This window comes from Aquarana catesbeiana, linkage group LG04 (genome assembly GCF_042186555.1).
Source record: "Aquarana catesbeiana isolate 2022-GZ linkage group LG04, ASM4218655v1, whole genome shotgun sequence".
NCBI lineage: Eukaryota > Metazoa > Chordata > Amphibia > Anura > Ranidae > Aquarana > Aquarana catesbeiana.
Window position 1 is genome coordinate 215,728,846 of NC_133327.1, and position 15,800 is coordinate 215,744,645.

Sequence of the window (15,800 nt, forward strand, 5' to 3'; positions counted from 1 at the left end):
TAGGGGTGTGGAATGGAACTGGGCAAATGACACTGCCTTGAAGGAGTAAACAAGATAATGCCCTGTACACACGATCGGACATTGATCGGACATTCCGACAACAAAATCCATCAGATTTTTTCCGACGGATGTTGGCTCAACCTAGTCTTGCATACACATGGTCGCACAAAGTTGTTGGAGAAACCGATCATTCTGAACGCGGTGACGTAAAACGCGAATGTTGGGACTATAAACGGGGCAGTAGCCAATAGCTTTTGTCTCTTAATTTATTCTGAGCATGCGTGGCACTTTGTGCGTCGGATTTGTGTAGACACGATCGGAAATTTAAACGATCGGATTTTGTTTTTGGAAAATTTTATATCCTGCTCTCAAACTGTGTGTCGGAAATTCCGATGGAAAAAGTCAGATGGAACCCACACACGATCGGAATTTCCAACAACGCAATCCGATCGCACGTTTTCCGTCGGAAAATCCGATCGTGTGTACAGGGCATAGGAGTCACACTCCATCATAAATTCTTCTTATTGTTTGAATCATGAAATAGCTGCATGCATACTGTCTCCACCCAACATACCACACTCTATATACAGATTTTACCCTTAACGAGACAGAATGGCAAGACCATTACGGGTGAAATACGTACAGGGAGTGTGGTATCTTGGTATTGTTGTTTGCATTTTCATGTTGGAGCCGAGATAGGCTGCAAGAGCTAGCACCCAAATAGTCCGTGCACAACACTTGGAGGAGGTTTGGAGCCATGCCATGTTTTTGGGTACGCTTTACTGCCTCAAAGATTAAAGTTTCCCTGGTACAGAAAATATTTAGCTAAACAGTGTCAAGGATAATGCCCATATACTCCAAGTGGGAGTTGGATCCAACACTGACCTTTAAAAGTTCAAACAGCCTGCATGACATTGTCGGTCAAGACTTGTGCCCTCAACAGGAGGTTGTCCAGATATTCCACAAAGGGGGTGCCTTGAAAGCATAACAAGGCAAGCACAGGGGCTAGAAGCTTGGTGAACACATGTGGTACAATAGAGAGGTCAAATGGTAATATCTTAAACTGAAGGTGCAGAGGACCCACAAAAGTAAAGAAACCACTGAAAGTGTGCTGGAAAAAAAGATGTGCAAGTACATGTCCTTGAAAGTCTGCCTGGTGGAGAGGCTATGGCAAACCTGGTAGATTCCACACAAAATTTATAGGTTACAATGAAGACATTTAGAACCTTGATATCCAAGACAAATGTCCTCTTCTAGTTTGAATACTGCAATAAAGTTAATAAAAATCCTGAAACCTTTTCACAACAAGAACTGGGGCAATAACCTCTTGATCCATAGGACCTGTAATAGGCTGCCAGCGGTATGCTAACCTGCATGGTGGCAGAGGGAGTTTGGAAGACATGAAGCAGGGGAAAGGGTTAAGAGCAGAATTCTAGATTGCAGTCTGAGGAAACGACCTCTCGTAACCAGGCATTTAAGATGCTGTCTGTCCAGAGGTCCACAACAGCCAACAGACATCCACCCACTATGCAAAGTGGGGACATACGTTCTGCAGAGGTTCAGGATTTGCAGTTGAACTGGGCTCCTGGCAAGAGGGTGGTTTTAGAGGGTAAAGCATGGAAGGGGTAAGAAAAGAGGCAGGAGGCCTAAGCTTCTTCTGTTGGGGTAGATGAGTACCCCCAGTGACATCCTTGATGAGAGTGTATTCAATGTGGCTGCAAAGGGATATTGACCCACAAAGGGCATGCTCAGAAGACACTTTTTGCAAGCCTGCTCCACAGATCAACATTTCAGCCAAAGAGTTCTTTACATGTTCACTGAAAGGAGACTTATTTTGGAAATAAGACAGTGATGTAGGGCAGCCCCTATGTGATGGAAATTGGATCACTTTTTATTAGTTTAATTAATTCCCCTAATGTTTGACAGACTAACATCAAAACCATGGCAAGTTGCAATGAAGGGCCTTCCAAAGGAAAAGGGGAATTTTAACTTGCCTGTAAATTCTCGATCCTGGAGACTTGTATTCACAGACCATGGATTATATGCAGGCTACATTCAGGTGGTTGGACACTAGAAACCAAAATATTGATAGGGCTCATATAACCCTGCCCACTCTATAAGACTCCAGTTTTTTTAGCAGTTTGTTGAATTTATCAATGGATTCCTGAAACATTCACTATTCAAAAGGCATGTATAAAAGCACCTATTACTATTGACCGCATTCCGCTGCTGTATCTCTGTAGCAGATAGTAGCAGGAAGCTCATTAAATGCACTGTCAATGTTTTTAGTAGATATGATTGACGAGAGTGTGTCAGCCATAAGGCATGTTGCAAATGCGTCACCATCTGGAAGATAAATTTAATTTTGGATTTTTTTTCACAATTGAACCTAAGTAACATTACTTGTGTTGCTAAAAGCATTAGAGACATGTACAATGGAGATTACTACCGTGGATTGTCCATAGTCCAGAACTGGTCTAACCCATATAACCATATGCATGTTGCTTGCACGTTTATAGCACCCTGCAGCTAACTATCCTTGTTGCAACAACCTGGTCAGGGTGAGCAGCTGATCCAGTGCCAGAAGCAAACATTCTGGCAAGCGCCTGTACTGTACGATTAGGATACAAGGTTTTGAAAGAATGTCGTTTCTGAAATAAAGTTTATCTTTGGGTTCCTTAAATAATAGTGCCTCCTTTATAGGAATTGTCAATGTTTAATTAGGATGTGACACTGCTGGATCAACAGTGGTGCCCAAAAAGACAATTGGCAGGCAAAAGACCAGCCTCAGTTATTGCCTGTAGGCTCCATACAGCTGATAATTTTACCAGGACTGACTAACGAATGCCTTGTTTTGCACAGTGTTTCTTTGTGGAGGAGGGTAGGAGAAGGAGAGAAAAAACACTGATCTGTGGAACAAAGGAAACAGAAACAAGAAAATGCTTGTGCCACAGGTCAACAGAACAATGAGCAGCGCAGGAGTGACATCTCTAAATCTCACTCTCATTTCATAAAAATAGCGGTCATCACAGGGTGGACAGGATTTGCTTTGGATGAACGCCAGGGATGTGAAGTTATAAGGCCAATCATGTGAGGAAATGCACTGCTACTTCTCAAGAGGAATTCAGAGCAAAAAGGTAGATTTTTCAGGGTATTGCTTTCCCACAACTAACCTTTCTAGATGGATGATCCCTATGAGAACACAAATCATCACTTTGAGTATCCAATTTAGAGCCTTACTCTAGTCAGTTTATTTGGGAAGTAGAGTGGGTAGGAAAAACATATGGTCAGGCTTTTTAGGCTTCATGTACACTAGCAGCTCTAAAACTTGAGTTTAAGAGCTTTTGGCTTTTTTTTTGCCAAAGCTCCTAAACTCAACTCCATAAAAGCCTATGTGTTATTGTACACATAGGCTTTTAGTAGAGTTTAGGAGCTGCTGCATATAGGTGAGGTTCAACCTGCCTCTCCTGACTCGAGTTCAGAAAAGGAACATATTGACCGCCGCCTGCGAGAAACCGGAAAACATGACAAAATCGTGGCGCAGTTATGCCGCGTTTTGCATTTTCCCATGGCCACTGTAAATGGCAGCCAAGTGTATATGAAGCCTAATGCCGCGTACACACGGTCAGACTTTTCAGCTACAGGCCGACAGCCCATCCGACGGACTTTGGGCGGACTTTCAACAGACTTTTTAAAGACCGGACTTGCCTACACACAATCACACCAAAGTCCGACGGATTCGTACGTGATGACGTACACCGGACTAAAATAAGGAAGTTGATAGCCAGTAGCCAATAGCTGCCCTAGCGTCGGTTTTTGTCCATGGGACTAGCATACAGACGAGCGGATTTCTGGGTCCGGCGGAGTTACTACGTAAAGATTTGAAGCATGTTCCAAATCTAAAGTCTGTCAGATTTGCGACTGGAAAAGTCCGGTGAAGCCCACACACGATCGGATGGTCCGTCGGCCAAGTCCAGTCGAAAAGTCTGACCGTGTGTACGCGGCATAACACTGTTTGTGACCCAACAGGGAAGATTTCATCTTATTTCTTATCCCTGTGGAACCAGAAAAAGAAATGGTGGGATGTGATTGTCACCATGTCAGGAATGCACAAACAGTTGAGAAATCATTTTCAGAAGTTCTAATCCTTCTCTACTCTATTAAAATGAACTTGTGTTTTGTCTGGTGCCTCGCTGGCTGTAATGGGGCGTACACACGGTCGGACTTTTCGGCTACAAAAGTCAGACGGACGCCGACGGACCAAATCCGGCGGACAATCAGATCGTGTGTGGGCTTCCCCGGACTTTCAGCTGACTTTTCCAGTCGCAAATCTGACGGACTTTAGATTTGGAACTTGCTTCAAATCTTTACGTCGTAACTCCGCCAGACCCAGAAATCCGCTCGTCTGTATGCTATTCCGACGGACAAAAACCGAAGCTAGGACAGCTATTGGCTACTGGCTATCAACTTCCTTACTTTAGTCCGGTGTACGTCATCATGTACGAATCCATCGGACTTTGGTGTGATCGTGCGTAGGCAAGTACGGTCATTAAAAAGTCCGTTTAAAGTCCGCCAAAAGTCTGTCGAAAGTCTGTTGGACAGGCTGTCGGACTTTTGTAGCCAAAAAGTCCGACCGTGTGTACGCCCCATTAGCGTTCTCTGCTAGATCCAAAACATAGTATGACGCTTTGGTTGGATTTGAGTTTTAAGGATTAGGATTAGTGCTGGGGATTAGCATTCTATTTACCTTTGTCTATCTTAGCATCCTGTTCCTCCTGTGATCCTTTACCCAGCCATGCTATTTCCCAGTGCCGACTTGCCCAAGCCTTGTTTGTTCTGTTCTGATCTGGTATCCCAATGATATTCCTGGTATCAATCTGTATAAGGTTTGATCTTACATGTTTATTATATTTTTGGCAAAAAATATATATATTTTATATATATGTATATATACTGTATATGGGGCATGGACCCCACAAGACCTCTTAAGGTATGCTGTGGTATCTGACACCAAGCCATCAGTAGCAGATCTTTTAAGTCCTGTAAATTGTGAACTGGGGCTTTCATGGACCTGTTTTTCTAGCACATCCCATGGATGCTTGATCAATTAAGATGTGGAAAACATGATGGACAAGTCAACACCTTGAAGCATTGTGTTCCTCAAACCATTCTTGTACCATTTCTTGAGCCGCGCCTATTGTACATAGTAAGAGGTACCTTGCTAGGGAGCCTTATATTTTACTGTAATCATTCATATACTGTATAGAGTGCATGCTAAAGGGCCATAGACATGGGTCGAAAATAGTGTGACATTGGCTGGTTCAAATGAAACCGGCGACATTTGGCCCAAGTCCAAAAGAAGCTGTCTCCTGTCGAAGGGGCATGAGCGAGAAAGGTCTGCCGATCAGCTATCTCAGCCAACGAGTGCTGACCAGTGTGTTCTGGGGGGGGGGGGGGGGGGCGGTTGGGAAACACAAGAGCTCAGCGGTGGAGATTGCTGTACTAACATCGCATAGTTATTACAGCGCCTCCTCCTGAGATCTTTAGTGTTTTTTCATTCAGCCCACTGGGTTGAATGAGAAAAAACGAATAGTCCGTACTAGGCTTATAGTGGTTACAGCCCACTGTTTACAGAGGAGTTATCGTGGTATTGATTATCGTTGCCGATTACCAAATGCCATTGCTTATTGCTGATTTTTTGGGTTACCAGGTTTACTCTAAGCTGCATAGAACTCCATTCCATTCTAGTGATCATATTTCCTAGTGAACAGTAATTGACCCAATTCATTACCTGCTCATTTATGTACATACAGCCATTTACTTCAACCGTGACAATATATTGGTTTCCTTTAGCACTAAGCAGCTTGGTGTTTGCTTTCTGATTCTGAACTGTGCTCCCAATAGTATTGCAGTATCCATTTGCTTAACATGGTGTGTCAGATGGGCCAAGGTTGCTAACAGAGTTGATACAGAAGAACAGAGAAACCAATCTACCAAGCAGTTCTACACCTGTGTTCATAATGTATCACGCTGGCTGCTCAGCTGCTCAGCATGGGACCCAGATGTAAGTGGAGATGACAGGAGTTGCAGTGTCTTCTTCAGTTATTCCCTGCTTCCAGGGCATCAACCATTTATGGCAGGGATATGCAATTAGTGGACCTCCAGCTGTTGCAGAACTACAAGTCCCATGAGACATAGCAAGACTGACAGCCAGAGGCAGAGGCATGATGGGACTTGTAGTTTTGCAACAGCTAGAGGTCCGCTAATTGCATATCCCGATTTATGGTATTGTGACAGTACAGTTCTCTATCTCATGGTGTATGTTGCTCAGGATTCTCAAGGCAGGTTGAGGGAATCCAGGATGCTTCTTTGATTTGGAAGAAACAGTTTTTTTCACTTTCCTCTGTGGTTGGTAATATCTGGTTTGGGACCTGGAGCCTGGAGATTTTGTAGTGATCGGGGTGGGATGAAATCTCCAGTCCTGGGTTTAAGTTTTGGAAACAGCCAGCACACTGATTATGCAGGTGTGTACAGTTCTTTTTTGCAAAGTCAGGGCCAAGGTTATGGGCTCCACCCTCCCAAGGAGTCCATGTGGGTGCAAGGGAGCAGCCACAAGTGTGCATGTCTGCACAGGAACAGACAGAGGGCCCAAACCTGAGGACCAGAGCAGCAGGCAAGCTGTGAGGAAAAGAGCTGACAGAGGTACAGCATTCATACAGGTACACAGGAATGCTGTGTTACACGGCCAGGAGGCTAACTCTAACTTACTTTGTTTTGTGTTGTTGCCGGTAACCCCTGCATGGGCAAAGGTTTGTGCTATTGGACATTTTCTTTCTCTTTAATAAAAGTGGGCATACAAGCCCTTAAATGGCACATATGGCGTGGACTCTACTCACTGGTGAGTGCTACACTAAGCTAAACAGCCCCCAAACATCACAGTATAAATATATATATATACACACATACACACACACACATATATATATATATATATATATATATATATATATATATATATATATATATATATATATATATATATATATACACATACATATACACACATGGCTTTTTTTCTCTCAGAGAAAAGGTGCAGGAACTCTCCCGCCCTGGCCAACTTCCCGCCCCCAACCACACCCAAATCCGCCCCCAACCACGCCTTGTTTAGGGTAGAGAAGTACAGCGGCACTAAATAATGGCAATAAGTAGAAATCCCCCTCTCGCAGTTCTCCTCTTTGCACAAATCTCCCCCTTTCCCTAGTTCTCCTCTCTGCACAAATCTCCCCCTTTCCCAGTTCTCTTCTCTGCACAAATCTCCCCCTTTCCCAGTTCTCTCTGCACAAATATCCCCCATCCTGCTCTCCTCTCTGCACAAAACTCCCCCATCCTGCTCTCCTCTCTGCACAAATCTCCCCCATCCTGCACCTCTCTGCTAAATTTGCCCCCAGCTCCCCTATCTGCATAAATCCCCTCTTCATTGCACCGATCAATCCCCCTCCCCCCAGTTCTCCTCTGTACAAATTCCCCAAAACCCCACTTTCACTGTTCTCTCTGTCCATGTTCACTCTCCCAAAAGCTCTTCCCCTCCCCCCTTTCACAGCCCCTTACCTCCTCCTCTGGAAAGCAGCCACTGCTGTATGGTATGCGTGGGCTCTTTTCTTTCAAATTCGTCACAGTAAAGTGATGATCGGAGAGCTCCGCCCATTTGAACTGTCAGAGTAGCGGCGGCGGCAGGCAGGGATGTAAGCTGCCTCTTGGATGGCCACAAGCAGCTGCAGTGCTGTGACCTGACCCGATTGAGGGCAGGACTCACATGGGCTAGCACAGAGAACCCGGTAGAGGAAGTAAGTTGTGCAGAAAACTTCCTCTACTGGCTATTGTGTTATATGACATGTCAGAGCAGAGAGGCCTGCCATAGGTGCCGGAACGGCGTTCCGCCACGTTCCGGCAGAAAAAAAGCCCTGTATGTGTGTATATTTACATTCATTCAAGCTGGACTGAAGTAACCATGTATAAAATGTGCATACCTGGAATTCCTCTATCTAGTCCAGTGTTTCTCAACTCCAGTCCTCAAGGCGCCCCAACAGGTCATGTTTTCAGGCTTTCCATTATTTTGCACAGGTGATTTGAGCAGTTTCACTGCCTTAGTAATTACCACAGCCATTTCATCTGAGGGAAATCCTGAAAACATGACCTGTTGGGGCGCCTTGAGGACTGGAGTTGAGAAACACTGATCTAGTCTACATTTTTGTAGCAGGCAAATATTTATGGGAGATGGATGATTACAAGAATGTCAGTTGAAACATCATATTTATATACATACTAGTTATTTACATGCCTATCTGTTCTTACCTGTACACATGCTTTTCTCATCCACGTCAAACTCATGAGTTGTGTGTTCAGAGACTTGTTGAGAATGGAAGTTATCTTTCACTTCTTTATGGTCAGTTTCCAGAGTGAAAAATCCATTCAGACCTTGGTATTCTGATGCTTGATTTTTTTCTCTAAGGACAACTTTATGAAATTCCTATGATACAAGAAGAACTCTAGTTTTTATGAAAAAAAATAAAAATGACTTTGCAAGTTAGAAAATATAAAAAGCAGTTCTCACTGCAATACTCATCTCCTATAGGGTGCAGACCCCTACAGAAAGTCCTCTCCAAGACCCAATTAAAAAAAAGTATGGAAACTCATATTTATAAGTAGGGGAGTGCTCTAAGTGAGGGGGTCCTCAGCTGGAGGAAAGCTGAAAGTCAGGCATAAGTAGAATTTATCATACAAACCCCCCCCATTCAAGCCAAATATTATGTATAGCGTGAAAGCTGCCATAAAGACAACCCCTCAACAGATAACATATATAAGGCTATCCTTTATGGTTACAGCATTAAATCACTTAAATAAAAATATAAAAGTATTTAAAGAAACATACAAATTAAAATGAATATCACTACATTAACCACTTGGGGACTGCCCACCCTCAATGTACTGCGGGCCACTGTAGGCAAAGTGATGTGCTGATACTCCGCTGCCTACTTTCGGGTTTAGGGCATGCAAGCCCTCCGCCCGGCACTTGCTGTAATTGTACTCAACGGGAACATGTCAGCAAGTCCCAGCCAATGATTCATGCCTGGGATATGTTGATTGGCTGTGTGCAATCACAGCCCAGAGCTCTGTGTTGGTAAACAAAACAGAGCTCTGTACAGGGGGAGCCATCTGTCAGGGATGAGAAAATGTGAGATATGTTAGTAAAAGCAGCACACTTTACACACATTACACATAGTTAGGAACACATTTAACCCGTTAATCGCCCTAGATGTTAACCCCTTCCCAGCCAGTGACATTAGTACAGTGACAGTGTATAGTTTTATCACTGGTGATATCAGTGGCAACTAGTCAGTTATTGTAAGATTACCCGCCACACTATCGCAGTCCCATTATAAGTCGCTGATCGCTTCCATTAGTAGTATAAAATAAAATTCAAAAATAAAAATTTCAGTATTTATACCATAGTTTTTAGGTGCTATACCTTTCGTGCAAATCAATTAATATACACTTATTTGAATTTTTTTTTTAATCAAAAACATGTAACAAAAAACATTTTGACCAAGGTAAAAAATAAAAAAAGGAAAAATTGTTTTTTTTATTTTCAAAATGTCTTTTTCGCAAAAAATAAAAAACCCAGTGGTGATCAAATACCACCAAAAGAAAGCTCCATTTGTGCAAAAAAATGATAAAAATTTTGTTATGTACACAGTGTTGCTTGCCTGCGTAATTACCAATTAAAGTAGATACACACAATAGTCAGTACTTGCCAAGAATGTCCAATATAAAGAAGTCACAAATTATTGTTCTTTTTAGAAAGAGTTAATGCTATTCAAGAAGAACCACCTTGCAGCTCTCCATGTCAGCGGGCACTGGGAACTGTAAAACAAACAGTGCCTTGCAAAAGTGTTCACCCCCTTGGCATTTTTCGTGCTTTGTTGCCTAACAACCTGGAATTAACATGGATTGTTTGAGGATGTGCATCATTTAATTTACAGAACATGCCCACAACTTTGAAGATGTTTTTTTTTTTTTATTGTGAGGCAAACAACAAATAGGACAAAATAACAGAAAAAGTCAATGTGCAGAACTATTCACCCCCCTAAAGTCAATACTTTTCAGAGCCACCTTTTGCGGCTATCGCAGCTCCAAGTTGCTTTGGATAAGTCTCTATGAGCTTGTCACATCTTACCACTGTAATTTTTGCCCATTCCTCCTTGCAAAACTGCTCCAGCTCCTTCAAGTTGGATGGTTTGCGCTTGTGAACAGCAATCTTTAAGTCTGACCATAGATTTTCTATTGGATTGAGGTCTGGGCTTTGGCTAGGCCATTCCAACACATTTACGTTTCCCCTTAAACCACTCAAGTGTTGCTTTAGCAGTGTGTTTGGGGTCATTGTCCTGCTGGAAGGTGAACCTCCGTCCTAGCCTCAAATCACACACAGAGCGGTACAGGTTTTGCTCAAGAATATCCCTGTATTTAGCACCATCCTCAACTCTGACCAGTTTCCCAGTCCTGACTGCTGAAAGACATCCCCACAGCATGATGCTGCCACCACCATGTTTGACTGTGGGGATGGTGTTCTTTGGTTGATGTGATGTGTTCGGTTTGCGCCAGACATAGCGTTTTCTTTGATGGCCAAAAAGTTCAATTATAGTCTCATCAGACAAGAGCACCTTCCTCCATACATTTTGGGAGTCTCCCACATGCCTTTTCACAAACTCAAATCGTGCCAGTTTGTTTTTTGCTGAAACTAATGACTTTCTTCTGGTCACTCTGCCATAAAGCCCAACTCTATGGAGCGTACGGCTTATTGTCGTCCTATGTACAGATACTCCATTCTCTGCTGTAGAACTCTGCAGCTCCTCCAGGGTTACCTTAGGTCTCTGTGCTGCCTCTCTGATTAATGGGCTTCTTGCCCGGTCCGTGAGTTTTGGTGTGCGGCCATCTCTTGGCATGTTTGCTGTTGTGCCATGTTCTTTCCATTTGGTTATAATAGATTTGATGGTGCTCCTAGGGATCATCAAAGATTTGGATATTTTTTTATAACCTAACCCTGACTTTGTCTCTTACTTGTTTGGAGAGTTCCTTGGTCTTCATGGCAGTGTTTGGTTGTGGTGCCTCTTGCTTAGGTGTTGCAGCCTCTGGGGCCTTTCAAAAAGGTGTGTATATGTAATGACAGATCATGTGACACTTAGATTGCACACAGGTGGACATCATTTCACTAATTATGTGACTTCTGAAGGTAATTGGTTGCACCGGAGCTTTTTATGGGGTTCATAACAAAGGAGGTGAATACATACGCACATGCCAATTATCATTTCTTTATTTCTGAAAAATAGTTTTATGTATATATTTTTTCTAATTTTACTTCACCAACTTAGACTATTGTGTTCTGATCCATCACATATAATTCAGGTTAAAAAAACATTGAACTAAAGGCTGTAATGTAACAGAATAGGTAAAATGCCAAGGGGGGTGAATACTTTTGCAATGCACTGTAAATAAAAAGAAGAGCGCAGAAGGCTCTGGTGTAAAACCTTTTTACTAAATAAAAATATGTAAAAATGATATATGCACTCACAAGCGTAGATGTGTAAAAGCAGGTCACCCACAACAACCATATAGTCCACAGCTCTGTATATCGGATGCCTCCCCAGTGGAGCTCAAGGTGGATGGATGGGAGACCGGATCAGGCAAGTACGTGTGCAGCTGCTGCCATGCTTCAGGCAGGTTGTTGTTGTGGATGACATGTTTTTACACATCTATGCCTTTGAGTGCATTTATACATTTTTACACATTTTTTATTCAATAAAAGGTTTTTGCACTAGAGCCTGTGCGCTCTTCCAATTAAAGTATAGCAGTGCCAGATAACAAAAAATGGCCTGGTCATGAAGGGGTAAAATCTCCCGGAGCTCAAGTGGTTAAAACATCCCAAAAGAAATTCAGTGTGAAAATACAAAAAATATACTAAGTAACTTTCCCAGTATAATTAATATATTACAAAGACTTCATTTAGCCAAACACAATCAATAGAATATTTAACTCTTTATGTACAAGTCTTACCTGGTGGCCTGCTGCACTGTTTGGATCAAGTCACAGTAGAAAATAAAACACAGTATGAAGATGGACTGGGACTGTGGGTTGTGTTTGGCAAAATTGACACTTTGTAATATATTAGTTACAATAGGAAAGCTACTTAGTATATTTTGTGTATTTTCACACTTAAAGTGTGACTAAACCCACAACAGTAAAATCAGTCTGTATATGCAGTAAAGCATGCTTGTTATACTCACTGTGGAACCTAAGGGGTTAATTCTCTGCACTGTGTAAAAAAGCTGTGTGAATCTATATGCATAGATCCTCCTCTTCTTCCACTGACTCCAAAACATGTCTGGATAAGACAGAGCTACTGGAGTCAGTCTGCACATGCTCAGTTTGGTGTGTATTGCTAGAGAGATTTTTTTTCTTGGAAGAGTGCATGTGATGAGCACAGGGCCAATCAGCACTGTCCAGACAGAGGGTCAGGGGTCCTTGATCCTGATAGGACAGCTCAGTGCAGTATGAAACTTCCTCCTACAAGATTTAAGCTGGCACTGATAGAAGTTACAAGACTGCTATGTATTACTGATGAGAAAAGGTATTTAACAATTAATATTTACTCAAATAATTGCATGTCCATGTTCAGTGTACTGAGGGAGATCAGCTATAGTGAATGCGGGGTCCTGGGTTTAGTAACACTTTAATGGCCCTTCTGGGATGTTTAATAATATCCTTTGAATTAATTTTTCATTTATGTCAGGTTTATGTACAAGATATTATAATATTTTATCCTATAATTGGGTGTAGATTAGATTAATGCACTGAGGGTTGTCTAGTAGATTTGTATGTGCTGGCATCCATTCATTTGGTGTGGGTAGTATTTCAGTATTTTTTATTTGTATATTTCTTTATACCCATTTTTTTTTTTTTTTTTTTGTGATTTAGTGCCGTAAGAATAAGGAATAGCCTTATATATGTCATAAGAAGAATTTAAACTAGTTATTTGGTAAAAAAAGTACAGTATATACAGTATCTCCCCCTACTTTTAGACTCCCCCTTCCCTTAGATTGTAAGCTCCACGAGCTCCCATCCCTTCTGTATTGAACTGTACAGTATTGTAATTGTACTGCCCCCCTCTACATTGTAAAGTATTCCGCAAACTGTTGGTGCTATATAAATCCTGAATAATAATAATGATAATAATAATATGCATCTAAAGTGTGTATTATTTCCCTGCTATCATTGCATTTTACCACCAGGAGCTAGTTAAGAACAGAGTGGGCAGTGATGGGTTTTCACTGTGGTTATACTCTTTTCCTGCCTAATTAGAAAGACGGGATTCGGTTTTTTTTTTGCCTGGATATGCTGTTGTCAGGACTTCCAGTGTCAGAAGATGTTTTTGACTGTTCACGTATGTAGTATGTATTACACCCATGCATTTAGCTGTTTGCCTGGACTCAGCTTTAATACACATATCACATTCATCTTAAATAAGTTTTTATATAGCAGCAGTAGATATACTTTTTTGACATGATATTCTTGATAACACATTCTTACAATTCCCTGCAGCATTGAACCAACTAAGTATGTAATGTTTCTCCACACTATCCAAACCAGTGGGTCTCCTGGTGCAGAAATTGTACATAACAGAGGTCACACAGAGTAAGACTTGACGCTCTTTGACAAAACACTTATATGATAGCGGCACTCGATGTCTACATGGAATCTCCTACGTGAGATATAATGAACAATGAAGCACTCGGGCTCAGAGAAATTAAGGTCACTATTTTATTTGCTGCATGGGCACAGCATTACCATTCCTCCGCTCCAATAAGTATATAAGAGGATGTAAGAATCCAGCAATATTTAGAGTGAAACTATTTGAATATGAATGTAATTTGTCACACACAGACTATCTATAGTGCTGCAGCTGATATCCTTGTCACAGACTGCCATATATACTCATGTCAATGTTTAAAGAGATGATAAAGACGGAGTTGCTAAACATAAAAAGCCTCAACCATTCAAAATATGAAAACATGTCTATTTGAAGTTATGTTGCGTTATATCACATTCACAAAGTAATACAACTAGGCACAGAATATACTGCTTTGAAATTTTAGAGCCAACAAATCTTAACCTCACATGCATATGTAGCACTAACTCTCGGTGGAGCTGCTGGTTTAAGCGGGCTTGTTACCTTCACTCTTGACACCCCTGTTTCACCGACACCGGGTCTAGGGTTCCGTTGTGTTTACCTCTGGACGATAAAAGCACCAACACTTGAGTACGTTTTCAATGCTTTATTGAACCAAGTAAGTAAAAGAAGTAGCAGGAAAGAGGCAGGAGGGAAGCTGCAGGGAAGCTCAAATACCTTTCTTTAGGATTCTTGAGAATGTCCTTTAAAGTTGAATATTGTAATCAGATGCAATCCCCTTGTGGGACACAATCTTTGCTCGCCTGGATAGGCCTCTCTCACTTGCCTAGCAGCCAGTACGTAGCACGAAAAAAAGTCTCTGCCACAGACTTGCTTGAAATAAACCCGTACGATCCTCTGCCACAGGATGGATTAAATTTTGCGGTGAATGTCAGACACAGCACTTGGACCTCTAAGCCAACCCGGCAGTACTATGCTGTAGAACTACTTTAAGATACGTCCTCCAACCGAGTCACCAGGCCCCTCTCCAGACCAGCACTCTGCTCCTTCCATGACGGGTACTCCCCTAGGATCTTCTCGGTTGTCCAGCTTCTTCACTCTGGATAGACAGCTCAGGACCATTCCTCGGCTGCTGTGGTAGGCCCCAGACATGCTTCTGGGCCCACCCACGCGCCGCAGCGGCGTGGGCCTCCGGAATGGAGGACCACGAGGTAGCACTCTAAGGCATACCTGTCGGCCAGGAGGCGTCTGTCCCATAAATACCCTCTCCCAGAATGCAACTCGGAGGACCACCTCCACCGAGTTGTCTCCGGGACAGAGGAGCACCCATACGCTTCGACGCGTTGCCCTTCCAACACCAGCCAATGGTAACAGCGACACCCACCGGCACAGTGTGGAACCACACGCAACGTCAGCCAAGCTAGAACAGAGGCAAATCTAACTCCCCTAACGAGCAATTCACTAAATTTACCTATCAGATGGTAGATCATAAATCTACCAGCGCTACATACTCCCCCTACTACAATAGACGTTGTCCCCAACGTCTGTCCAAAAATAATGATAATAGCTCCCAAGCCTGGGAGTAGGTATTTGAGCTTAAAACTTGGATAGATAGAGAAGAAGGAAAGACAGTGGAAAGACATTATGAGATTAACATCTATAAAACAATATATTCACGTCCGTAAACAAAACCATCCTATGACTGTACACAACCTCACTATCTATCTAGCTGAAAAGCCTCACAGCTTGATAGGAGATCAAATGGTTCCTGAAAAAGAAAACATATTAAACACACATATATCCTGTACAACTTCAGGAGCAAAGCTTCATTTAGAAATGAGACTCTCTTCCCATAATCTATTATCAAAAATAATCTTTAGGCGTCCATCCCTGTATAAATTCTTTTTTTCACATGAAAGAAATCCAGCTAGCAAAAAGAAGTCCTTGGATTTAAAACACTTAAATGAATATCCAGACCTTGACCACGAAGATCTCTTTATACTGACACTAACTAACTTCAAATTTCTTTTGTCCATAGTTACCAATAAAACCGAGGATC

The 15,800-nt window shown here is 42.3% G+C and overlaps 1 protein-coding gene across 2 annotated transcripts in view; it reads right to left on the minus strand.

Moving 5' to 3' along the window:
• Positions 1–15,800, minus strand: part of ZBBX (zinc finger B-box domain containing) — a 427,325-nt gene that overhangs the window by 76,661 nt on the left and 334,864 nt on the right. For both annotated transcript variants that reach the window (XM_073626142.1, XM_073626141.1), the window contains exon 16: positions 8,353–8,527. In XM_073626142.1, the coding sequence (XP_073482243.1) occupies positions 8,353–8,527 (175 nt within the window). The remainder of the gene's footprint in view (positions 1–8,352; positions 8,528–15,800) is intronic.